The following is a 27,490-nucleotide window of genomic DNA, read 5'->3' on the forward strand; positions in this document are numbered from 1 at the left end:
AATTGCCTTACAGAATGCCAATTATTAAAGAAATTTAATTGGTTGGTTTCCAAATAATTCTTTACAAAATTCTCGGATAATATTCCCACACATTTCAAAAACAACTGGATTAAACATGCCTTCTTCCTAACGATGCAGATGTTACAAGTTGAAAAATGTAAAACCTTTTTGTGCTTGACCATAAAGTCATGTTTAGGGTTTCTTGTTCTTGTTATTGTTTAAAATTAAAAAAAAATGTTAGTGGTTTCTGACCTTTGTTACAAAATCCGCAAATGTTCTTTTGTTTTGTTAAAAATAAAACATAACATACAAAATAAATACAGACCACTTGTTAAATTATTAAAACTCTTTAATACTTTAAGATTTCAAAAAAGGAGAATATATATACAAGAGTTTTAGTTCACTTTGCCGCAAGCCCACAAGCTTAACAAAGTTTTATTGTATTATATCAGATAAAAAACAAGCACAAGTAACGAAAAAAGAAACTTCTTTAAGTTGATAACACAAATGGTGCGGAATTGTATATCTAATCTGTCTGTGGACCAACCACTTAGCAATTGTTCATTTTGTTATTTTCATTCTTTCACTCTCTCTATCTCCGAGTTTTTGTACTCACCTGTTGTCGATTATCCTTGGAAAAGGGCAACAGTGTTGAAACATGAAACATAATTTCATGACCTTCATGCAGTGTATAAACCGAGTATTTACCAGTCATATCACCTGTAATAGAATAAGAACGAAGATAAGAGGGAAACAAGACAAATTATTCTACATGGAAAATTAAATTAACAAGAGATATCAGAGCACAAGCAATAGTGGTAGTTGGTAACATAACCTCAACATTCCACTTCATCAAACTCAAACGGAGACAATACCATGAGGAGTTGGTTGATTCATTACAAACACTACAAAACCCTTGGGGTGCACGTGGTTTGTTTATTTATACTCTAAAAACATTGTTCATTTTTTTGGAAAATACTGTTGAAGGAACTGTTTTAGACATTTATAAATTTAAAGAAAATTTTCAGAAATTTTCCTCCTTAAAATGAAAATTATTCAAAAAATAATCCTTGAATCTTCTAATATTCCTTGAAAAATATTCCGTAGGAAAACCTACCTTTGATAGTCCTTACAAAATAGTTATTTAAAAAAAACCTTTGAAAATAATTTTTTACAAACCGTCCCTCCCTTCCCCTCCCTTGACAGTCCTTGAATTTTTTTACCCTTCACCACACTGTGGTACAGGGTATTATGTCTTTGTGCATATGTTTGTAACAGGCAAAAATAATCGAGATAGACCCATGGTTCCTTTTGAGAATATGCATAGAATCACTTTCTGAGTCGATTTATGCATGTCCGTCTGTCCGTCCATGTATTTTTGTGAACAAAGTGCAGGTCGCATTTATGATCCGATTTGGACGAAATTGGAGAAAATCGGTTCAGATTTAGATATAGCTCCCATATACAGTTTCGTCCGATTTAATGTAAATAGTGCACAAAACTCCCAATATTGTTCCGATTGAAGCAAAATTTTTCCACAGAGTAATGAAATAGGTCCGAAATTTTGTTGGAATCGGTTGAGATTTAGATATAGCTCCCATATATAGTTTCGTCCGATTTTAGGTAAATGGTGCACCAAAGTCCCTAAATATCTCTCGATTTGCACGAAATTTGGTACATCATACCGAATTGAGTGTAGAATGATGTGCGATAAGTTTCATAATAATCGGTTCAGATTTATATATAGTTCCTATATATTTTTTCGTCCGATTTAAGGTAAATGGTGCACCTAAGTCCCTAAATATCATTCGAATTTTGACATAGCGTACTGAGATAAGCCTAAAATGATGTGTATTAAGTTTATTGAAAATCAGTTCAGATTTAGATATAGCTCCCATAAATATTTTCGTCCGATTTAAGGTAAATGGTGCACCAAAGTCCCTATATATCTTTCGATTTACACTAATTTTGGCACAGCGTACTGAATAAAGCCTAGAATATGTGCTAAGTTTTGTGAAAATCGGTTCAGATTTAGATATAGCCCAATGTATATTTTCGTCCGAATTAATTTAAATCTTGCACCACAGATCCTTAATATTGTTCGATTTGCACGAAATTTGGCATATCATACTAATTTAAGTCTAGAATGATGTGTGGTAAGTTTCTTGAAGATCCGTTCAGATTTAGATATAGCTTCCATAAATATTTTCGTTCGATTTTACATAAATGCTACATCAAACTCCTAATGTTTGCCCGATTAATACGAAATTTTGCACAAAGTATCAAATTGAGACTTGAATGATGTTATTGGGTTTTTTTGAAATTTATCATAGGTTGCAGAAAGACATGAGTATGTTCCCTCGAGGGAACACTGTATCCTTAAATTTTAAGGATACATATGTACAATGTACCCGCCTTTTGAAATATTTTTTAGAAATAATCTTTTTGATATTTCTTGAAAACAGTGATAGTCCTTGAAAAATAGTTTTTTAGAAATCGTCCTTTTGTAAGTCCCTGAAAATATATATTTTTAAATCCTCCTTTTGATAGTCCTTGAAATATATACTTTTAAAATCATCTTTCTAATAGACCATGAAAATATTTTGTTAAGGAAATATTCTTCTATCAGTCATTGAATAAAATTAAAGCCTTTTTGAGAGATCCTCCTTTAGATGGTCCTTGAAAAATAGATTTAAAAAATCATCCTCTTAATATTCCTTGAAAATGTATATTTGTAAGAAATAAGTCTTCTGAAAGACATTGAAACACATTTTTTAAATCGTCCTTCTATGAAAATATACTTTGTAAGAAGTCCTGCTTTTGATAGTAAGAAATTTTTTTTTTGTAAGAAATATTCCTTTCTATAGTCATTGAAAAATATTTTTTAAAAATCCACGACTTAATTTTTTAGGAGATTCTCATTTTGATAATCCTTGAAAATTTTTTTTTAAGAAATTCTCCGTTTGATAGTCCTTGAAAAAATCTTCTTTAAAAAATCCGCGGCTTTGGTTGTCCGTGAAAAATTCTTCTTTAAAAATCCACGCCTTTGGTTGTCCGCTTTTGGAAGACATTGAAAAATGTGTCCTGGAAAATATTCCTTAAAGTTTAAATTCCCATAAATCTTTATTTCATCGTACATAATCATTCTATTCTGGGAAATGACAGCTGTGTGGTCACATCCCCGCAAACTATAGCCTCCTTTCTTTTTCCTCTCTCCCGCCTTATTTCACATTTTATCTATTCTCCACATTTCTCATCTCCTTGATAAATCCGAATACTAAATGAAGATGGCTGACTAAAGGTTGACTAAAGGTTATAATAACATATTTCATGGAACAACACGTTGAAGACAAATGTTCGACATTACACTTGTATTACATGCAGTCACGAAGATTCCTTGTCCCGCACTGTTGATGCTTCATCTTCTTTTCCTTGTTAGCCATAGGCAAGAAAAATAAACTACAAAACAACAACTATAAAATCTTTAGGGTACGGCATAAAAGCAATGCAGTTTTCTTGATTTTTTTCTGTTAGAGGAAAGTCCATTTCAGGATGGTTCTTCGTGTTCATCTTCAACGAATAGAATAAGAATAAAATGAAGAAGCACATTAATACTATAGTTAATGTAGCTGCCGTGTATAGTGGATGAACGAGAGTAATTTAAGAAACTTGTTGTGGTAGTTATTTTACGACTTATTTTAGATATGGGTTATTCCATGGACCAAATATTTTTTCAACACTCAACCATAGGCGTAAATTCATATTTTTTCAACAACTACCAAAAGCCTGGATTTTTTAATGAAGATTTTTCAAGGACTATCCAAGGCATTGACTTTTTAATGAAGATTTCTTCCACGACTATCCAAGGCGTGGATTTTTTAAATACGATTTTTTCGCGGACTACTAAATGCCTGGATTTGTTAATGAAGATTTTTTCACTGACTACCAAAGGCCTGGATTTGTTAAAGCAGATTTTTTCACGGACTATCAAAGGCCTGGGTTTTTAAGAAGATTTTTTCACTAACTACCAAAGGCCTGGATTTGTTAATAAAGATTTTTTTGAACGACTATTCAAGTCTTGGATTTTTCCAACATACTCGTCATTGTATTTCATTAGAAACACGTAAAAGAATCTTTCCAAACATTAAAAAGTCTTAAATTTATGCCCCCATATATACTAAACATGTTTTCCAAACATTCAACTTACCTTTAACATCTAAACCACCACGAAAACGATCCCATCCTTTTAGGCGTACACGTTCGCCCAGCACATCTAAAAAGTCTTCAAAGTCTGGACTGGATTCCTCTGGAAGTATAGAAAAAAAAAACAACAGCAAAAATATTATGAAAAGAAGCCAAAATTATGAAACACACAGAGGGAATGCGAATTAAAGGCTTCTTGGTTATAACAATAACAGAATCACGAACACACACAAGTACAAAATAAGGAAAATTCCTGCTTAGAAAGAAAAAAATATTAACGGGGAACATAAGGCAAAACAAAAAATCTCTCAGAGACAATGCCTTTCTCCAACAAAGGGATACATTAATAATGCGCCAACAAGTAATATAACCTGTTCCAAACAAACAACCAAACCAACAAAAAAGGGAATTGCTTCCATTGGATATTGTGAATTTGAAAATGAACAAATGAACATTATTTTTCTTTTTGCTTGCATTAAAAATTAATGAGATTTGTGGCATTAAAAACAAACATATTAAATGGTTTTTTATTTTTTAATCAAATGGATTATTTATAAGATTGTGGGTTATTTTTGTTCAGCTTGCGAACTGAATTTTTAAAAAGTCACTTGTTTTCATTGAGATTTGTTTTGAATTTGTAAATAGCAATATAATTACATTAATGTATTGCATTTACAAAATCATATGCGATAGAGGTATATGAACATCTAAATCGAATTAGACTCAATTTGATAGCTCATTTTAAATTGCATGTTGATCGGGCAAATTTTGCACTATTTCAACATAATTGGGATAACATATATCAATCGTTTGTGCTATATTAAAATAAAACCGGTTCATAATACATAGGATCTATATGAAAATATGTGTCGATTTAAATCAAACTTGACACACGGCATTCTATGCACAACTGAGTCAACTCTACCAGAATTGGGGTTAATCGAACAAAAAACTGAGGAAAATAAATAAATATATAACATATTTTAATGGAGTTTGTCCTTTGAGCATTTAAATTTCATAATAATTTGAAAATAATAATCTATACTAATAAAAGAGTAAAGTGATTGACTGAATTAACGATTCATCAACGTCCAGACGAAACGGAATCTTGAAATTTTGGGTGAGGGTCACTCTTGGTCCAAATGTGACAGATAAGGCTGGGTTTTGGGAAATTCGTACTAGAACGGTACGAAAAGTACTAAATGTGATACCGTTTGTATTTGGCGAACCGGTGAAGTTGGAACTCTGAAATTTGGTTTGGTGGTCGTTTATGGAGTGTAGGATAGATGTACCAAAGGGTTTTTGGAAATTCGAGCTATAACTATCCGAAAAGTACGAAAATGTACTAAATTTGGTACAATTCTGTAGCATGTGAATGGATTGAGCTTAAAACTTGAAATTTGGAATGCAAATTAAGGTTGAGATGTAGAGTCGATATGAGTAGAGTTGGGAAAGCGTGTACTCATGTGTACAAAAAGTACTATATGGTACTATATTTGGTACAAATTTGATTTGGAGGTACAAATCGGGCTGGAATCCTGAAAATTGAAAGTAACATTACCGTCGGAGTGTAGGATTGGAATATGTACGTAGTTTTGGATTTTTTTACTTATGTGTACGAAAAGTAGTAAATCGTACTATGATTGATACAATTTGGATTTGGGTGAACCGATAGAGCTGGAACAATGAAATTTGGAGTTAGGATCATTGTAGGGATGTAAGATTAGGGTCAGGATTCAGTTTAAAAAATTAATACTTATGGGTATAAATTGGTACTAAATTTGGTACAATTTGAATTTTAGGTGAACCAATAGAGCTAGAGTCATGAAATTTAGAGTCAGTATCACTGTGGATGTCTAAGTTTGAAATATGTAGGAAGTTTTAGAAATTGGTACTAATGTGTACTAAATTTGGTACAATTTAAATTGTGGGTGAAGCGATAAAGTTGAAATCATGAAATGTTGATTTAGGATCACTGTGAATGTGAAGGATTCGGGTATGTATGAAGGTTTGGAAATTGGTACTACTGTGTTCTGAATTTGGTAAAATTTGAATTGTGGGTGAACCGATAGTGTTGGAATCCTGAAACATGGATTTAGGATCACTGAGGGGGTGTTGGTTTGGGTTAAGTAGGAAGTTTCGGAAATTCGTTCTACTGTGTACTAAATTTGGTACTATTTGATAAAGTTGAAATCCCGAAACTTTGATTTAGGATGACTGTGGGGTGTAGGATTGGGTAATGTAGGAAGTTTTGAAAATTGGTACAACTATGTACTAAATTTGGTACAATTTGAATTGCGGGTGCACCAATAGAGTTGGAATCCTAAAACATGAATTTAGTATCAGTGTGGGAATGTAGTATGTTTTGGAAATTGATACTACTGTGTACTAAATTTGGTACAATTTGATTTGTGCGTGAACCGATAGATTTGGAATCCTGAAATTTTGATTTAGGATCACTGTGGAGGTGTAGAATTGGGGTATGTAGGAAGATTGGGAAATTCGTATTATTGTGTACTAAATTTGGTACAATTTTAATTGTGAGTGAAACGATAGAGTTGGAATCGTAAAACTTGGATTTAGGATCACTATGGGTGTGTCGGTTTGGGTAAAGTAGGAAATTTTGGAAATTCGTACTACTGTGTACTAAATTTGGTACAATTTAAATTGTGGGTGAAGCGATAGAGTTGAAATCATGAAATTTTGATTTAGGATCACTGTGAAAGTATAGGATTGGGGTATGTAGGAAGTTTTGGAAATTGGTACTACTGTGTACTAAATTTGGTACAATTTGAATTGTGCGTGAACCGATAGAGTTGGAATCCTGAAAGTTGATTTAGGATCACTATGAGGGTGTAGGTTTGTGGTAAGAAGAAGGTTTTAGAAATTCGAACTACTGTGTACTAAATTTGGTACAATTTAAATTGTGGGTGAAACGATAGAGTTGGAATCCTGAAACTTGGATTTAGGATCAGTGTGGTGGGGGGAGGGGGGTAGGATTGTAATAGAATTGCTAGAAAAGCGTTGGACTAAGGGTATTGTAGTTTCAGGAGATTATATAGAAAAATAAACTTTGCTCTTTCATTGATAGGCTAAGAAGTTTCAGAAGTTCACTTCAGAGAGCCCGACATGCTAAAATTTAAAGTGCTCTGAAAGTCTTCTGCGACGAGGCTAGTACTTTTGGGTGCCCTAAATGCCAAATGAAATAAAAATTGGACAAAAACCTTGTACTAAAAGTTTTTTGATTTAAGGCATTTTACCTTGTGTACCAGATTGCAAAATTGGATTATTGGTAATGCTGATCCAAGTTTGAGGGTAGCACACATGTAACGGTACTTCCCAATATACAGTATTTTGGACACATTTTTCAAGCAAATTTAGTGTAATTTGATATTTTGGATTCTCATAGCATAGCACATCCTTGTAATAAAAATTATTAATTTTGGCCTAAGGTTGAGGGTAGCCCCCATATAATGGTAGCCCAAGTTGGTATTTTGGACAGGTTTTTTCAACCGGTATTTTGTATTCTCATTGGCTGTCAAATGCCACTACCAAAAACTATCAATATCGATTCCCGAGATCGATATCGATTTGAGATATTTTGAGAATTTAATTCCTAAGACATGTTGATGTCATCCTTATAGTGAAGGGTATAAAAAGTGCAGCCGGGCCGAACTTAATTGTTACCATTCTGTTGGAAAATGCGTCAAGGAACTTGAGAATACATAAAACCTTTATAAAGAAACTGAGACAAAACATGAAACTGTATGTTCTTTCAGGAGGCACTAGTGCCGGAAAATACGAGACATTTAGACAGGGAATTTGCGAAGCTGATGCGATGTGTGTACACCTTCTGACACCCGACATTACATATAACTAAGATAGGACGGAAGCGATATCAAAATAAACAAGTAACAAAGGGTCAGTCAGTGTTGCCGACAGGTATATACCCTCAGCTTATGGTCTGCGGAAGTCTACGGAATAAAACACAGGTTTTATTATTCGATTTATATAAAGTTTATTTTTTAATAAAGAGTTGTCCATCTTTGAAGATGTAACAGAAGAGGTTTTCTTATAGATTACGATTTGCAAAGTTAATATCAAATTATACACTCTAATATTTTGATATCGATACTGGACTTTTATTTTTTCAGAAAAAGGTACTGTATCTCCCGAATGCAGTGTTGGAAAACGTAAAAATAAATATTGTGAAATAGATTTAAATTTATTTTCACGGACATTTATTTTGTTCATATCCATCTTAGGATATCTGCATTAAAATAGTTTTAAAGTCACGGAAAACACCTGGGCTCAAAAGAAAAGAACAACAATGCCCCCATATGTTCGGTATTTTTGGGAATTTCCGCACGTTGTTTACCATTTGACCATGCATTATATTGGCAGCCTGGCAGAAATTTACCATGGCCCACATATCAAATTCCTCATTGATATTTCTTTTAGTTCGAAGTTGTAAAACTTATTTTTCATTCTAATTTTACATATGTCCAGTGATTACCAACCAATTGAGAGTCTTTATACGTATTCGTTAGGCGAAAACTTAATGTACTAATTTTAGTAACTTTTTGATTTTCGTACAATTATTTCCATAGACCAAATAAACATAGAGTTCCTTTGATACATTTTTATTAATCGGAGATTATATAGATCATCCACAGTGACTCTCATCCCAATGTTTAGTGTTCTACGTTTTGACCCAGTACCCTTATAGTACATAATCAGGTCTTATCATACGCCTACTCCCCGATATGGGGGCCAATACAAGATTTCTTTACATATACATTTCATGCACGTTGATTGTCCACATCTTACTTGTAAATAAATGTTTACATTGTTTTTTGCTTATCCAATATTACCTAATTCGATTTTTTTATTGACATGACATTTTTATAGCAATTCTCCCAAAATATACTAATCCTATTTAGAATTTCCAAGAAGAAAAAATCATTTTTCTGCAAAGCCTTTCTAAGAAATCGTACAATTTTCTTATCTCACATATCTAGCTATCATTTGGTATTTCAAAATCAACAACATCGAAATCATCATCATTATCTACTTACGATTACTTAACATCTCATCATCACAGCACTGTCCCGGCTTCATGTATACAACGCCAAATTTGAAATTAACTGAGCCCTCTTGTTCCTCGAGCAGCAGCAAATCCTTTTGAATGTCAGCTGCAAAAATCTCCTTAGGATTTTTCATTGTCGATGCATCGATGCCACTGAAGTGTGTTAGGATTTGTTTAACAGTGAGTTTTTGATTGGCCTGATATGGCAATGCAATTTTCTGGGTGCCCTGCAAAAATGGAAAGAGGCCAAAAACATACGAAGAACGTTAGTGAGAGATCAAAATGAAAAAAAAAAAAACAAAAACAAAAAATATAGAAATGAATGGAAGATAGAACCGACGACGACGACAGAACAAACGAACAAACAAATGAGAAAACCATCAAAAACATATTAAGTACAATTGAATTGTTGTTGTTCTTGTTGTTGAACAATAGAGGAAAAGTATGGAAAAATTTCCAAGTGGAAAATCTGAATGCCGTAGAAAACTACTTTTTAAATATTTCCTTGTGTTTCTGTGTTTGTTGGTATGCCGACCGAAAGATTGAATTCAAGTTGCCGGTAAATCCTACAAATAAATGAACTTCTCAATTTAAATTGCTTTGCTGTTTTGCAGTGGCTTTTGTGGCCGAGCAAATACACAGTTTAACGTATTTATCGGAGGCAAATAGCTTTGGAAATCACTGGATTTTACAATTCCTTTGCCCATATTTGAGTGTGATTTAGTGTAAGTGAAGAGGACGACTGATTTAAAATGAATATTCGGTGATAAAGATACAACTAAGGTGTTGTGTGGTAAATTTTCGGAAAATATTGATTTTGGGCAATTTCCCAGGGAAACAAAGACATCCTATATGTGGATTATTGTATTGATTTTGACTCGGATCTACTGATATACAAAAATTTTGAAATCTCATATAAATAAGTCGGAGCGCTCTTTCTGGTACTCCCGTAGAGTTAAAATGTTTGAAACGTGTAAATTGCATACGAACCGAGTATCCAATTTGGTCCATTGATTGCACAGCGTATTTTCATCAAACTTACAATTATTCCGAAGATAGGTTTACTGTCCCATCGCTTAAGGTTATTGATTCCGCCCCATTTTCGATATTTGTAAGATTTTACCTACATTTTCACACTGAAGTGGCTGTGATTTCGAATTCTAAGTTCTAAAGGATTGAACAAAAATTTTCACAACTTCAATATAAAGTACCCCGAATTTTTTCGGCATGTTGAATATTTTAGCCTATATTAGCACATGAAGTTGTTGTAGTTTTGCAATGCGGGTTCTCGTTTTTTTTTTTCTTAATAGAATATTTTTATTTTTGCCCCCTATAAAGAAGTATTAGCCGTAATTTAACAACGAATTGGAAAAAGACGGATCAGTTGTTTCGAAGTGCTTTTTTTACGAACATCTTTCGTTGGATTTAGCTATTAGCTCTTTAAAGACCCATTTGCATATATCAATGACATCCCTTTTTTAAAATTTCTTTGCGTCAATCGATACGATACTTTTTTAGGCCATTTATGGGGGATATCGAATATATATTTTTAGAAGAAATGCTCAAGTATGTCTGTAGCTCTCGATATGACTTGGCTTGACTATCAAGCAATATCAGTCAACAGTTTTTCAACATCTACTATTTATATACATTTTATACATTTCTTTCCTACTCTTTCTTTATGAAAATTATGTTATTTTTCACACAAAACTCGCAGTCCATATGACCGTCTAAATGTTGACCGATCAACATCGAAAACAGCCATGATTATTCGAAGGTCAGATCTCCTTTTGCGACTGTAGCGCGACTTTAAAAGTCGTCTCGGTCCATATGGCTTGCTAAATAATCATCAAAACATTATTCTGTGGTCAAATCCCCTTTCGGCATTATTTTGCGACTGTAGCGCGATTTTCAAATCTATATCTGACATATCTGGCAAAAACCGAACCTATATTCAACATTTCTTGGCGATTGGTCCATAACTGAGGCCTGTACTGTAATTAAAATCTATAATGTGCAAACAGACAGGAGGATCGACATACTAAAAGGTGCAAGGCTAACATTACGTGGTGTTCAACCTCCTAGGGCCTATGAGGGTATATACACTTTACTCAGGCAAAAAATGTGCCTCAACCGTTTCAGGCAATTTGGAGTCGATTTACAAATGTCCGTCGGTCTGTCGCTGCTGTGCACTATAAATCTCGAAGGTAGTAACCGATTTCATTCAAACTTTGCACATCATAATATTTGTTCCAAAAACTTCGGTCTGTCGCTTCTGTGCACTATAAATCTCGAAGGTAGTAACCGATTTCATTCAAATTTTGCACATCATAATATTTGTTCCATTCACCGGAGACCCCATAAAGTATATATATTCTTGATCAGAAATCTGTCAACTTATGCGTGTCCATTTGTCGTCTGCTGTTGATTTCACGATAGAGATCGCAATATTTGAGATAGAGCTTTGACTCTAATACCCGATTTGACTCTAATACCCATCATTCTCGATTTCAATTTTTTATGACTTTAGACCGGCTCATGATTTTCAACCGGCTTGAAGATTTGTAACTTTGTACATACACACTTGAAGACTTAAAGACTAAGAAAATGAATTGATATAATTTTGTTGTTGTATTTTTTTTTAATTAACAAAAAGTCTTCTCTTCTCGACGTCCGATTCCAAAAATTCCAACGGCATGGGTTTGAAATAGGATTATAAACATCGCACAATGGAAGACATATGAAATTTAATTTTTGAAAGATTCCCTATTCCCTATTCGACCAAAAACCTTGTTTGAAAAAAGGATTGCATTGCCCGATTGCATTTATTCTAGTTCATACGATATCTAAATACGTACATAATAACGTATTAACATTTTGAACGGATTCAATAATTAGATTTTGCGTTATCGTATCATTTTTTGTAAAAACATTGCTTCGAGAAAAACGCATTTAATGTTTGAGAAACACGTATGCCGTCGCTTTTTTGGTCCTAAAAGATGTAAAGAAAAAGTGATGTTAGAACAGACATTGGTTTGGCGGTTGGGAACCTCCCTGACTTCTGTAGAGCTATCCGAAGGCTAAACTGATTAATAACAATAGGTCATAACAGAAATCAAATAGAAAACCAAAATAACATTCGTTAAAACCTTGAATGATGCGGTCCCCTTAAACCAATTTTTCGCAGTACTACAGTAATTCATCACCCTTCAAAAATTCAGGTTCATCGTTGCAGTGTTATCGTGATGGGTAAAAAAATTCGCAAGAAAATATCCTCTTGTATACTTGAAATATCCTCCTATATACTATTAACATCTCCAGTGTAAGTTTTTCCGAAGTAAATATACAGGGTTCCCCACATTCGACGGACCCATGTTTTTTTTATCAAAGAAAAAATATAAGTTTGGCGGTTGGCAATGTTAATCATTTAATTTGTTCCAAGAAGATTTGTTTACATCAATTTTTGTTATCCCTCAAATGGCCGCCTCTGGCGTTGATGACGTATTGTGCCCATTTTGCTGCATATTCCATTGTTTTTACCAACATTTCGGCCGGAATAGCGATTGTTATCCTTGACCTCTTCTACGGTCCTTGGCTTGTTAACGTAAACCTTTGACTTCAAATATCCCCACAAGAAGAAGTTAGGCGGCGTCAAATCGGGCGAACGCGGTGGACAGTCCAAATCGCCACTTTTCGACATCAAACGGCCCGGAAACAAATTCTTCAGAAAATCGATTGTTATGCGACTTGAGTGCGGTGGAGCGCCGTCTTTGCCTTATACGCTTTCGACGAATAATTGGCATCACAAAATTGGTCATCATGTCGCGATAACGCTCCTAATTGCATGGCAATTTTCATTTTGGAAGAAAAACGGCCCAATGATCGTTTTCGCACTAACGCCGCACCAAACTGTGACTTTTTCGTCATGAAGAGGCACTTCTTGAATCTCCTGAGGATTTTCAGTGGCGTAAAAACGGCAATTTTGCTTATTTACGGTCCCATTCAAAGTGAAATGGGCTTCATCGGACATGATAATTTTGTTACAAAATTGCTCGTCATCTTCGTCCATTTCGATGACTCTTTGGGTTCATTCCAATCGACGAGGCTTGTCCGCAGGTAACATTCTTTGCGTCAATTGAATTTTGTACGGGAACAAATGCAAATCAATGTGAATAATCCGTTGTAAAGTGGACCGAGCCATGCCCAACTGCTGAGAACGGCGTTTTTGGGATGTTCTTGGAGACCTCTCAACACTGGCTCGTACGGCAGCGATATTCTCGGTCGATCGCCTTGGTCGACTTTTATATGGTCTCTTCGGATTAGAAAGAGCCATACCAGTCGAAAATTGTTCGTATACCCGCTTAATGACGTTCTTAGAAGGCGCACTTCTCACATTTTTAATGTTTTAAAAGCACGTTGAGTTTTCACAATTGACTTCTTATGTTGAATGAAAATTTCAACTATTTCAGAGCGCTCGCGTGGCGTGTATTGGTTCATGGTAAAAATATGCTTTGACTGACGCTTCAAACGCGGTATGTCATTAAGCGATGTGACATCTCTGTCAAAAGTTATGGCGTTGCCAGATGGGTCCGTCGAATATAGGCAACCCTGTATGGTCTTGGTCTATTTAAACCGCTAATTATTGGCCCAGTATCATGAAAGAAGTCATTCATTGTATTGAATTCCTCTGCTTCCCCGTGCAAAATTTTGTGATGTTCTGGTCATTATTGATTGTAGAAAGGGAAAAATAAAGTTGATCGAATGGACCAACGATCACATAAATATTAACCGGTCGTTACCGATATTTGGCCCGAAACGAGCCTATATTCACATTTTCTTGACGACTGTTAGTGACTGCGGCCTGTACTTTGATTGCAAATTATAATGGACGGACGTATAAACACACATGCCTAGATCGAGTCAGCTAGTCGGGATGGGTCTAGGACGAATATTTCGCGGCGTTTTAAACTCTTGGGGCCACACAATCATATAATAACCACTAAGCAGATTATTCGAAAGGGGCCAACAAAATGATACCCTTCACACCTACGCTGAACATTAACATTCTGTGAAGCTAAAATTATTCTATTTTTTCACCCACAAAAATTGTTCCCTTTGAATCGCTTGATGTTGGGAGATCGTCTTCAAATTTCATCGTCTTAATAATTGCAGCCTGTTTAACGATTAGAGAAACAGAAAAAAAAACTGTGAAAATGGTGGGTTTAGGATAAATATATACCGGCGATACTCCGAAATAAAGACCAATATTGATTATATTTTCGAAGGAGGTCGCGACCCACTGATAACGCAAAATATTAATACTAGATTGCCGAAAGCGGTCATTTTAACCGTTTTTCAATTTCAAGTACAAAAACAACTGTACATATAATGACACTTTTTTTATACCCTCCACCATTAATTTTATATACCCTCCATATATTAATTTAGTTTTTCCGTTTGTAACTCCCAATATTCGGTATTTTGGGGTTCTTGAGAGCGTTTTTCAATCGAATTCGCTGAAATTTGCTACATTGGGTTCTTATTGGGTACTAAATGTCTCCACAAAAAATTATAAATATAGGTCCAGTTTTTCTGGTAGCCCCCATATAACGGTACCTCCTAATTTTCAGTATTTTGGGGGGTTTTGACCGTATTATTCCGCCGAATTAGCTGTAAGTTTGTATTTTGAGTTCTTAATAGGTACTAAACCTCTCCACCCATTTTATCGGATAGCCCCCATATAAGGGTACCCCCAATTTTCGGTATTTTAGCGTTATTGAACGCGGTTTTCAACCGAATTTGCTGCAATTTAGTATTTTGTAGTCGTATATAGTAACAAATCTCCCTACCAAAAATTATTAATATTCGTCCCCTTTTTGGGGTAGTCCCCATATAACCCCCTTTTTATATTAAAATAGTTATCTGATTTATTCCGCGTTTTGAGTTTGGTTCTAAGACTCTGTTGTAATCATTTCATCATGCGGAGGAGATAAAAAATTAGAACGTAACGTTTGATAATGGACTATAGCCGCATTTAGTCCTAGCCCCTGTGTGAAGGTTCCAGAAGAAGTGGACCGATATTCCCCATCTTCGAGTTTGAACTAAGTTTGGAAGAAATAATAAGATGGGCAAAGTTTGAATGAAATCAAAATTTTTTGAAACGGTACACCATCATTACCCATCAGCCAAAAGGCTGAGGGTATAATTATCTATTAAAAATCCGTTTTTAGAAATGTCGGTATAGGTCCACTTTATGGTATGTTCCCTATATTTTCATTCCGAGTACCTGGCAGTATATCTATGGTGGATGGTATCCAATGTTCGGCCCGGCTAAACTTAACGCTTTTTCACTTGTTAAATTTGGTGACTTTTTGTACCACATAGAATTACGCTTATTTAAAAAAAGTCACCAAATTTTAAAAAGCTGTGTAATTATATACACAGTTGTTTTTGTACTTGAAATTGAAAAACGGTCAAAATGACAGATTTCGGCAATTTATTCGGCAATTCCGAATAAATCGGCGGTATTTCTATATGGACCGAAAATTTTTGGTCAGCATATTTTCCATAAAGTAATTGGAAAATGTGTTCAAATGTTTAAATACCACCGATGGTTGGTTTCGTAATACTTAGTAGTGAGCCGATATAGACCGGTATTAGAATTTCGGAAATGTTTATTTCGATGAGTTTCAGATGGAACAAGAAAATGAATATACCCTATGAACAATGAATGAATATATATGAGTAAATTATAATATTATAATTATTTAATTAACAGAAGTAATACATGGTCAAATTTTATATCAATCTAAATTTATAAACCTTCCATTAAACCAAAAAAAAAAAAACAAAAGAACAAAATACTCAATTTTATTTTACCTGTAGAAATTAAATTATAATAATACCCACACATTCTTGTTAAAACAAATAACTTTATTCGTGGGCTCAATTGAAGTTAACTAAAATTAAACCCACAAAAATAAAAGTTTCCTTAATTGGGGAAATGTCCAGTACACGTTTTTTAACAGTCAACTCCCAACTCCTGAAGGAATGTGCACAAAAAGACTTGACTCCAACTTTGTTTATTTTTGTTGCTGTTGTTGTCAAATTGAATGTTTGTGGTAGTTAGTAAATATTTATTTATTGGTCTAATTATGGTCATTAACAATGTTCTTGTTTTTTCTTCATGTTTTTCAATTTTGTTGCTTATTAGCTGCAGGTTGGGAAGGGGATGTTTACTTTCATATTTTGTTCTTGTTATTGTTTCTTGTCGTTTAATTAACGTTCTTTTATGGTGAACTACGGGTGAGCAGTTAGTCACTACTTAAAACACTTAATTATTACTGAAGTGACATTAGTGGCCACCACCAACCGAGTCCTTGATGAACAACTGAATTATGTTGAACTCTTTTTTCTGGGGTTTGTTTTTTTTTTATTTTTCAGCTTGCCATTCTCAATGACAGCAAATGATTTAGTAAAAACTTTTCCATTAAAATATTCAAAAATTGTTTGCTGATATTTTGAAACAACAAAACCAATGTTTTTGGTTGGTGATGGGGGTGTCATGAAAGTTAAAAATTTCGAATTTAATGTGTAAAACTTTTGCTCTTTTTTGGGTTGGTGAATTTTTGGGTAGTAGTTTCCTGGAAGGAGATGTGGCTTACAATGATATTTTGAATTTGTTATAAAAATTATAGCTATAAAATAGTTGTTAACTAGTAAACACATTGTTGCATGAGACAAAAGATACCGTTTGTGTTACAAAAAAAAAAAACTCTGAAATCGATTTTCGAAGGAAACCTTATCCAATTTGTATTGGAAATCCTAACTGATCCCATTCTGCTCTGACCTCATAAAGTAAATAAATTTGTCATTTGTCATTTGTCATTCCTTAATTCATTATGACTTTGAGAACTCTTTTGTACAATATTTGCTAATTTTGAAATCATTGCCATAACGATACTTTAATGTCTAATTAAGTTGGGTCACCTTTCTAACGAAACGAAATGTGAACGATTTCAAATCCTGATATATTTCTAAGCAAATGCCGAAATGGCTGTGTTTCGCATTCGATTGTGTTTAACATTTCATGAATATTAAAATTCCTTCAAAAGAGCATGTTAGTGGGCATAGAATTGGATTGCAGTGGTATGTTGGTAATTATAACAAGTGAAAAGTGTTAGTCGCTATTGCCGTCTGTCTCATCCTGACCTTTATAACCTATTTTGGTTTGCGGAGTTATAGGGAATCCATGTCTAATGTCGAAGTGGAGCAACTATATTTGGATTGAATTAATAATTTTCAAAATTGTTACAGTTTGTTGGGGAGGTACCCGGACCCGATCCCTGAACGATGTACAAACAATGTATCAAACTATTCATATGCATTTTATATTCTTCAGCAATTTTTGAACCTTTGTGTGTGTGGAACTATGAGGAGAGTGCCTATGAATTCCATATTACGAATTTACACAGGTGTAAATATCAGCAATGGCTGATATTGACTTTTCCATTCGATGAATATGAGATTTACAATTTTTCAGATTAAATATTTGGTTTTGCAAAGTTTGATTTAAGTCAGATGCTTCGCACGATATGAGGAGGTACCAGAAGAGATAGGGATTGGTCTAAAATCGATATAACAATGTGACATATGTTTGCCAAAGCAACGTTTATATACTCTCATATAATAGATTAGAGGTTAACAGTTTCACTTGTGACAAGGACTAGGTCTATGTATTTCCGGAGTAAACCCCCAAAAAAAGAATTTTCATATTTTTTACACAAACGTCTAGATTTATTTGACCCGCTTAAAGTTGGCCAATCATCATCTTAATATCGATGCTTATTTGTTGGCCCCTATAGGTGTCGGACGATTGGTCTAGAACTGTGACCTGTACATTAATTACGTATTATAATGGAGAGACACATCGCCCATTCGATTTAGCTAGTCGAGATATGGCGGTCTGTATAATAAGAGGTGCATTTAGGACCAAGTGTTAATGGTTCCACCAATTATTAAGGCCACATAAACTATAAAACCCTCAAATGTATAAAATAATGTTTACACAACTATGTTGTCAGACTATTATAGCTTTGTGCAGACCCAAGAGTTGGTCCTACGAAATATTATTTCTGGACCCACTTTTAAGTATACCGATCGTCATATATCGTCTGCGCATTATAATTGTTAAACACGATACAGATCACATTTATGGACCAATCGTCACGAAATATTGCATGTAGGGTGGATTCTTGGTAATTTAGGGGATCAAATGGAACAAGGACATTATTTTTGTTGTTTTTTCTTGTCACTCTACGAAATTTTACACCAAGAAGGTAATCTGGACAAAGAATAATCATGGCTGTTTTGACGAAGATCGGTCAATAGTTAGCGGGTCAAAATTTGTATTCTGGGGTCTATATATTTACGCCTGAACGATATAGACCCGAGTTGAAAGTGTAACCAAGAGTAATAGTTGACCTTTAAATTGATTTCAATAATATTGTTGTATGTAGTCGGATGTGGGAGTTCTACGTAAATATTTAAATGTTATGATATTGTATAGTATTACTATTACACCACTAAAGGGCAGAAATGCTGCGCTGATCGCTATGAAATTTTACTTGAAGTTCCGTTTAAGGCCATGGACCACGGTGATGTTGAAACGATATTTAGGGGTGCAAAGACCCGACAACTTTCTTTTTGTAATTTTTTCTAGTCGCTCTAGGGGCATATCTTACCCGGTGAAGGGGACCTGACCAATACTTAGATCGGCTGTTTAGGTGATAATCGGTCAATATTCCGAAGGTCAAATAAATCAAAACCTAAAGTGACCAACTGTTTATTTTATGGCGTAAATGTTCAACTCGGGAAAATAAGATTTGGAAAATCTGCCAGGGTTAGAAAGTAGAGCTGTTGACCCATAATCGTTTCCCTTTTTTTGGGGGTTATCTAAAACATTTGCCTCTATTGGAACATTTCTGGGAAAAGATTGAATGATAAATTAAATATACTTTGGTTGGAAACGCGTTTAGGACCATCAAAATGTTAAAAAAAAAAAACATTTGGTCCGATATATAGTCAAGGAGATTTAAACTGTTCTGAAATAAACAAATCTCGATACATGATTATCATCATTGACAAACATTTTGTCATTGTACTACCCTTTAACAAATTGGGTTGAGAAGAGGACTATTTGGGAAAGAGTTGGTACACAAGTTCAATATCCAGTCTCTGTAAGGTACTCTACTTGATGGTTTATGCTATGCTATTGCAATCCCAGTAACATGTTGATGGAGTTCGAAATACAAGTCGAAACATGTTTGGTATTCGTCGTCAAACAGTGTGAAAATGAAGGAAGACCAAAAGCTAATGGAGATTATATATGACATTGGCGTAGTCATCCTTGTAGGTTTTACTCAAACGATCTGTTAATGGATACTCTATGGTGGAGGGTATAAAAACAAAAACATTTTGTAAATTTTTAATTCTTCTTCAAGTTTCTAAATACATGTGTTTAAAGTTACAAGTGGAAATTTGAAATCGATAGTAGGTGGTGTCTTCTTAAGCATTTCATTTTCTGTGAAGATCAAAACAAAACCATCGAGGCAATAGGAGTAAAGCTTGGTAATTACACCCTTAACTTTGATACGTCATAAATGAAAGGTAATCGAAATATTGCTTTCGGGCCTCAAGTTTTTTTTGTACCAGATCCGTTAGAGACAATTTTGGACTCGATTTACAAGTGTCAGTCCGTTCTTTTGTCTATCCATTCCTTCTGGTAGTTCCCCCCAAAATGGTAAAATTGTCGGATCGTAATATTTTTTACCAAACCTAGATCAAACCAGAAAATGTGACCAATCTAGTCTAGTCCTTCTGAGAGGTGCCAGAAGCGACAAACATTTGCATTTGCATTTCTTATGAATCGATTGGTGTATCCGAATTATTCTAAAATGTAAAACGGGTTTCAAAACTACAGTCATCCCGAATATATGGTCTATAGGACAACTACTGGTGGTACCTCTCCACAGATGGTAAATTCTTTGATAGAACATATATATATATAATATATATATATATATATATATAGCGAATTATAAAGTTATTAAGAACGTTTTACCCCGACATTAGAGGGTGAGTTATGGGAATAAGGGACGCTATGTACTTTGAAGGAGGAGCTGAACTACTTCATAAAATAGAATTTAATTTTTTTTAATTACATTGAATTTTCACAATCGAATGTATTTCTTTTTAATTACTTAGATATTATGTTAAAGCAAAACGTGATGCTTTGTTTTCTGACTCGAACATTTTATAGACACTAATATTTATTCATATCCTATAAAGTGTCCATAATAGCAAATCTATTAAAGATCCTCAACTTTAACATTTAAAATACCATCATTCCTATCCAATGCCAACTTTCTCCTCATTAACATTGCTCTCGTTGAGTTGAGCCAAGAAATTACACACATCCGTAGGCTTACTACCAACTACTACTACCGCTCGCATTTAAACACATCCTCCATTCGTTCAACTTAAGAATCTGAAATGAAAAGCATTGCAAATATTGTTGACGGTATTCTAACAATGCCATTGCCGGATATTTCTCGCATTCGACTTTTGGTCGGAGAAGAAGAAAAGAATTTTTGAAATTTTCCTCACTCACACAAACACACATATGTGTGAGATTCACTGACTGCGACTATTCATGGATTTGAGTATAAGTGTAGTTGATTGCAAGATAGTGTCGATGTGTGTGAGTGTGTGTCGGCACGAGTATGCCACATGTAATCACACCACAGTGGCAAATGTGTGAATGTTGATTAACACTTTCACCACAAGTGTGTTGTTTATTCTTCTTTAGTTTATGACTGTCATTTGGTACTCGAAGCTGAGCTGTTACAGGCCACAGCAACAACAAAAATTCACGTGATTTTTTTTTTTGTTCTTTTACAAATGGGGAACAACTTAAATCGTCCATGTGTGCCATGTGGGTAGTAGTCGTTGGCTTTGTAGTTTTGCTCTGTTCTGTTCTTCGTTTTATTTTTGTCATAAGTCTATTTTTAAGGACAGGGCACAGTGGAATGGTGTTTACATTCGTACACAATGTGCTTGTATAGTTTGATGTGGTGTAATTAGAACCTCAACCTCATTGCTGCGGCAAAAAAATGTTCCTCATCGAAATATTAATATATGTTAATATATGTTTCTATGAACCAACTCCGTTTCCGACAGTTTATACAATCCTTCGAACTATTTCACTTTTTCGAATAACTTCGCCACAAAAGATACTCATTAAATAAAACTTTCAAATTTGAATTTCTCCCGGTACGCCCCCAAATATATGGGGTCTAAATTCGGCAGTCATGCATTTGATATAACTGTCTGATATTTAGCCCCCCCGTCTCAGGATAATTTCATAGACCACAATGTTTAAAATCTGTATATTAATATAATATACTGGAATAATAAAATATATTTTATGAATTTATTAGGTTTGAAATATGAAATTATTTAGGTTTTTTTTTCATTTTCACAACACTGTGTCCTTAGAATGTCATCAAGTTCAGGGTAAAATACTGGCTTCTTACCATTGTTGTAACTTTTATGATTGCGGTTGTGCTTGAGTGTGTTCGCAGATGTGCCCTATCATAAAAAGCAGAGGTCACACATTCTGATCTTAACTTGTTATCACAATATTGATGTCTAAGATTACCTTTGCCACATTCATTGACATTAGCAGATGTTTATAGAATGCACTTAGTTTTAAGATCATAGATAGTTTGATGTTATTTAATTGGTCTCCAAAGGCAGTTGTTTTTAAGATGTATATTTTTAGTAACTACAAATAATAAAAATCATTTCATTCTCTTCTTTCATTTATAGCTCCTTCCCAAAAGTCTACTCCAGAAAGATGGGAACAATACTGCATACAAAATTTGCTGTTAGATCCAATGTTTGGTTTTTTTCTCCAAACTTGGCAAAGCCATACTGAAAGCTTATTGACCGGTAAGTTTAAAATATTTCTAATTAAAATCCTAAAACAAATAGCCAAAGTACCTTCGGGCGAAATTATGTATTATTTTCAACTGGGCTGGAATAGTCAGTGTGTTAAACAAAATTTGCGGTCAATCGGACATTCTGAATAATGGTCATGCGACCAGAAGCAGTAGACTTAAGTCAGTGAACAGCGCAAAATTAGCGGATAATCGGACACATACTCGATCGTCTAGAGCTAAATCAGAACTGATTTTCAACAATTTTCATAGGTTTCCCCCATGGGCCAAATTAATGAGTAGAACCATATTTTAGAACCATATATCAGAAACGATTTTCTAATGCTTTATGCAAGGATAGCGTATAATCGGACAGGGTCGAGAGCTATATCTAAATCTGAACCAATTTCCACCAATTTCAATAGGTTTCCTCCTTGGCCATAATTTAGAAGTTGAGTCCTATTTAATAAGAATTGAAATAGATTGAGACCTGTCAAGATGTTAGAATGATATTTGATTCGGCCGATCTTTAATACCCCTCACCATGTGGCGGCAAATATATAAATGAAAAATATAGGAAATTATGGAGTCTAAATCTGTCAATAAATGAACCGAGGAAACAATATTAAACGTTTTAAAGGTCACCCAAGCTTTCTTCTTTGGGTCCTGACCATTAATTTTTAGGAAATTTTAAGCGCTATATTGCCCCTTAATGGCATTTGTAGTATTAAGATCATGTTATCCTTTTATATTCTTGATGCTGGCCACTGTATATTTTTAAAAGTGGTCGGTACCTTTATATGCATGTTTGTGTTCTTATATTGGACATATGTCAAAACATGGACGTATAATCACAATTTTGTTACCCCCCAAAGAAGCCAATGCGATCCACTTTGGTTTAAATATGCCTAGGGGCATGAACACACATTAAATGGTGCGGAAAAAGTATGTATGTCAAAATATGAACACATATTCACAATTTGTATAACCACAAAAAAGGTCGAAAGAAATTGATCCACTTTGGTTGAAAATGTGCCTAGGACCATGAGCATACATGAAATGGTGCAGAAAATGTATTGAAATTTTTGGGTAGAAGTAGCTTAATCGCGAAATCCTAATACCAAATTACAGCCACTTAGATCAAAAATACAGATGGGACTATCAGCATTTCAAAAAATGGGATAGAATGTTTGTACAAATTTCTGAAAAAAAATGTTTTACCCACCAATTTATAGTCAAAATGGGTCGAAAAACCTTCAAAATACTGAAAATTGGCTGCACTGTTATATTGTGACAATACGAAAAGGGAGGCATGCCATTATAAATATACTATATGAAATATCAGTTCATTTAGAAATGATCCAACCACCAAGGGACAAAATCTACCTCATAATCTACTTCAAAGATTTTAAAGGATAGATAACTGTGTTAGCCATTTTAAACCCCTGATTTTTGTACTTCAGCAATCAATCTTTGACAGGTTTCGATGTATGTTCGAGTTGAAACACCCAAACAGGTGGTACATTTTCTTCAGGGGAGGGAAAGAAACCACCTCCATGCTTCACAGTACTCTTGCCTTTCATTTTTTTACCTTCTCAAGTTTTTTTTTCGTGTCTATTCATTTATACTTTCATTCGGATTCCAATAAGTATGAGTTTTTGAGGAAGCCAATCTGGCTTTCCGATTCTTTTCAGAAATTAAAGAGCTTTCTTGATAGTTTCGGGGCATTTAGACTCATCCACGCTATGTTCTTGAGGTTATTTCCAACGATAATCGTCTCACAAATTCCGTTGAACTCTTAAATTGGTATTTTTACAGCTATGACCATTTATTGACCAGTACGAACTGGGGATCTTTTGCACCTTCCTCCATGCTGAACTGTCACTACTGATATAGTTGCATAAAATCAAGTTATAATTCGCTGATTATCCGAAATCATATTCTGTGATAAATAATTTTTACATTGACTGGTAATTAGCTGTTTTATCAGAGTACTGTATTTGTTTCTAGCCATTTTTATATTCCTTGCCAGAAATTCAAAATTGAAAATCAGTCACAGTTCGGAATATTCGACAAAAGTGTTCCCCATATAGTTTTACTATAAGTCTCAGAATACATCAAAATTCTAAAATCAGCCTAAACGTCGGAAACCTTAAAAATATGAAAACTCATTTTAGAGTTAAAATCGATCTTATTCCGACTTGATGGATGGTATAAAGGACAAAAATATTCTCCATTAATTCAAAAAAAATTTTATTAATTTTTTTTCATAGAAATTTGCCAGTATTTCTTCGACAAATTGTATGAAAGTAACATGAGGCTTCATTTTTCGTGCATAGTTTCAAAGAATGAAATATTCTACGTTAAATTTCACTATGAGTCTCGAAACAAACTATATATTTAAATTCAATAGTTTATTTTACACATTTTTATAGAATGATGCTTCATCGCAATAAATTATTTAAAGTTCATCGGTCAGCCGCCGTGAGAAATATGACCACGTCAAAGGTCGAGAAATATGACCGTCCGAAAATGTTCACATGTTAAGGCCATTAACACAACACATGTCGGTACGACATATTCTCGTAGTAGACCTCTATAAATAATTTTTCTGGTTGTAAATGTTTACTTCTGTAGTATTTTGGAGACATTATATAAACAATTTCTAAAACATAATACCAACATATTGCAAATTCCCCAATTTCGTTTACCATAAAATTCCTTCGACATACAAATAAAAATGTCATACGATTTTGAATAAAAGTTCACAGAACTTCGCATGAAGGAAACCCCAATTTTGAGTTCATCACAAAATCATTTAGTAAATAGCACTTTGTAAGGCTATAACAATCAAGCAAACAAATGCGAAAAACGCGAAACAATAAACAAAGACTACTAAAGGCTTGACAAAGGCATAACGAAAAATCCACTTTAGTGGGTGGATTTTTTTTAAAGCAATGCGTGTGCGATTGTAATATTGTTGGCGGATCAAAGCATAGTAGCATTCCTGACATGTGTCTGTCTTTAACATCCCACATGAGAATTCAATAGAATTGCGTTTTTTTGGGGTTCACCACATCAAATATAAACAATAATGTTTATTTTTGTGGAATTATTAAATAAATGATATGTTCGGGGAACTTGTCTGTTGTGACATACTAAATGAGATAGTGAACTGTTGGAAAAATATGTAAAGGGAATGTTTTAAATGTGGGAAGAAATCTTGGTGGACTTAAGGTCTATTTGAAGGATGTGGGCTATCATAATAAATTGATACTACTACTGAGGATCAAATTCCGAAGGTTAATTTGAAATCGGCTCCAACCAAAAGATGCTGGCAAAAAAAACTCGAGGTTTTTGAGGGTTTTCAATCGCATTATAAAAGTAAATTGACAATTGGTTTGAGAGCATAAAATAGTCTATATAGGTCAACTGAAGAATATTTTGAAAACCAAAAAAAAAAGCAAACTTTCATTATTAGGCAAGAAAGATATTTAAGCTCTTAAATCCAGGTCAACCCCATCATCTATCCATCCTCAAATAGCCTTTAATTTTTTTGATCCAACTACTACCCTTTCACTTTCTTAAAGTCAATTTGAAGTAATCTGAAAAAACATGCCTCTCTCTATATATCTCATAGCACATTTTCTCAAACGAAAATATTTTGAAAGCATTCACCGAAAAGTTTTGATATGTGCCAAATGGATTTTGTTTTTGTTTCATTTTCTCGGCTACGTGCTGTTTTGTATCGAGAGTAATTTTTACCTTTCAACCAGATGCCGCTGCTGGTGATATTTTTCATTACCTTGAATTTAGTATTTTTTTTCACTTTTTCCACTTACCTGTTTGCGAAAGAGTATGGCTCGGTACATGGGAGCTCCTTGATTGCCCGAGTCCTGTGAAACAACCGATAAAAAGTATGGACTTTTTTCAGCATCAATGCCAACATAGTTTTGATGTACTGCGGCAGCATCCACAAGGAGAGAGAGAGAGAGAGAGGGTGGAGATATGAAAAGAAATAGAACAGACAAATAAGAAAAAAAAAATAACAGTAAGACAATTTGCTAAAGAAAATTGCAGAAAATGCTCAACAATACAAAAGAAAATCTCCTGCTGTGGAATGATTCAATGCAATTCATTTTGAAGAAAATGTTCTTCGAGCAGAACGTGTATTGAGCACAAATTAAATGTGTTTGTTGTTGGTGTTGCCTTACTTAAGGTAACAAAATGTTGCAGATATTTAGTTTAGTTTATCCTAAGGTATGATATCTCTTTCATGGGATTAAAAAGAATATATTTTTTCTGTTGAAATAAGCAACAAAGTAAACAAATGTTGATTATCCAAGCATTTTTCTGCAGAAGTGATGAGATGAAGTGATATGCAAAATTGTAGATAATTTCTTGAACAATATACACTTAATTTGTTTTCACTTTATATTCGGTGTTATTCTTAGGAAAACTTAGTATGAAAACTATTGTTTGCATAGAAGTTCTTTAGGCGGTATTTTCTGAATATTAGGTCATAATTAGTATACTATTTTTTAGTATACTATTTTGTTATAATTGGATCCACAGTTGGTATTAGGTATCGCAATTAACGAGACAATATCAAAACACGGACTCTATGTAGGTCCGTCTTCCATTATGTAAAGAAATGTAAATGGAAACCCGAAATAAAATTTTTATACCAAAAAGTCGGACGGGCCGACTATATGATACCGTTCTAAATCTAAATCTGGACCGATTTTCTCGAAACTTGGGAGACATCACTGTATGCTCAATTCAGTACGTTATGCCAGATTTCGTGCAAATCGAAAGATGTATAGGGACTTTGGTGCACCATTTACATGAAATCGGAAGAAACTATATATGGGAGCTATATCTAAATCTGGACCGATTTTCTGGAAACTTGGCAGACATCACTGTAGGCTCAAATCAGTACGTTATGCCAAATTTCGTGCAAATCGAAAGATATATAGGACTTTGGTGCACCATTTACATGAAATCGGACGAAACTATATATGGCATCTATATCTAAATCTGGACCGATTTTCACGACCCTGGAGCACATCATTCTAGGCTCAATTCAGTACGTTATGACACATTTCGTGCAAATCGAAACATGCACCATTTACATGAAATCGAACGAAACTATATATGGGAGCTATATCTAAATCTGAACCGATTTTCACGAAAC

The 27,490-nt window shown here is 34.2% G+C and overlaps 1 protein-coding gene across 1 annotated transcript in view; it reads right to left on the reverse strand.

Annotated features, from left to right (window-relative positions):
* Positions 1-27,490, reverse strand: part of LOC133335824 (GTPase-activating Rap/Ran-GAP domain-like protein 3) — a 55,428-nt gene that overhangs the window by 13,109 nt on the left and 14,829 nt on the right. The window contains exons 3-6 of the mRNA XM_061544122.1: positions 26,136-26,254; positions 9,282-9,519; positions 4,208-4,306; positions 617-720 (exon numbers count right to left, since the gene is read on the reverse strand). Coding sequence (XP_061400106.1) covers positions 617-720; positions 4,208-4,306; positions 9,282-9,519; positions 26,136-26,254 — 560 coding nt within the window. The remainder of the gene's footprint in view (positions 1-616; positions 721-4,207; positions 4,307-9,281; positions 9,520-26,135; positions 26,255-27,490) is intronic.

This window comes from Musca vetustissima, unplaced genomic scaffold, assembly GCF_032173495.1.
Source record: "Musca vetustissima isolate MV318-11 ecotype Yass unplaced genomic scaffold, APGP_CSIRO_Mvet_v1 utg104987, whole genome shotgun sequence".
Classification (NCBI taxonomy): domain Eukaryota; kingdom Metazoa; phylum Arthropoda; class Insecta; order Diptera; family Muscidae; genus Musca; species Musca vetustissima.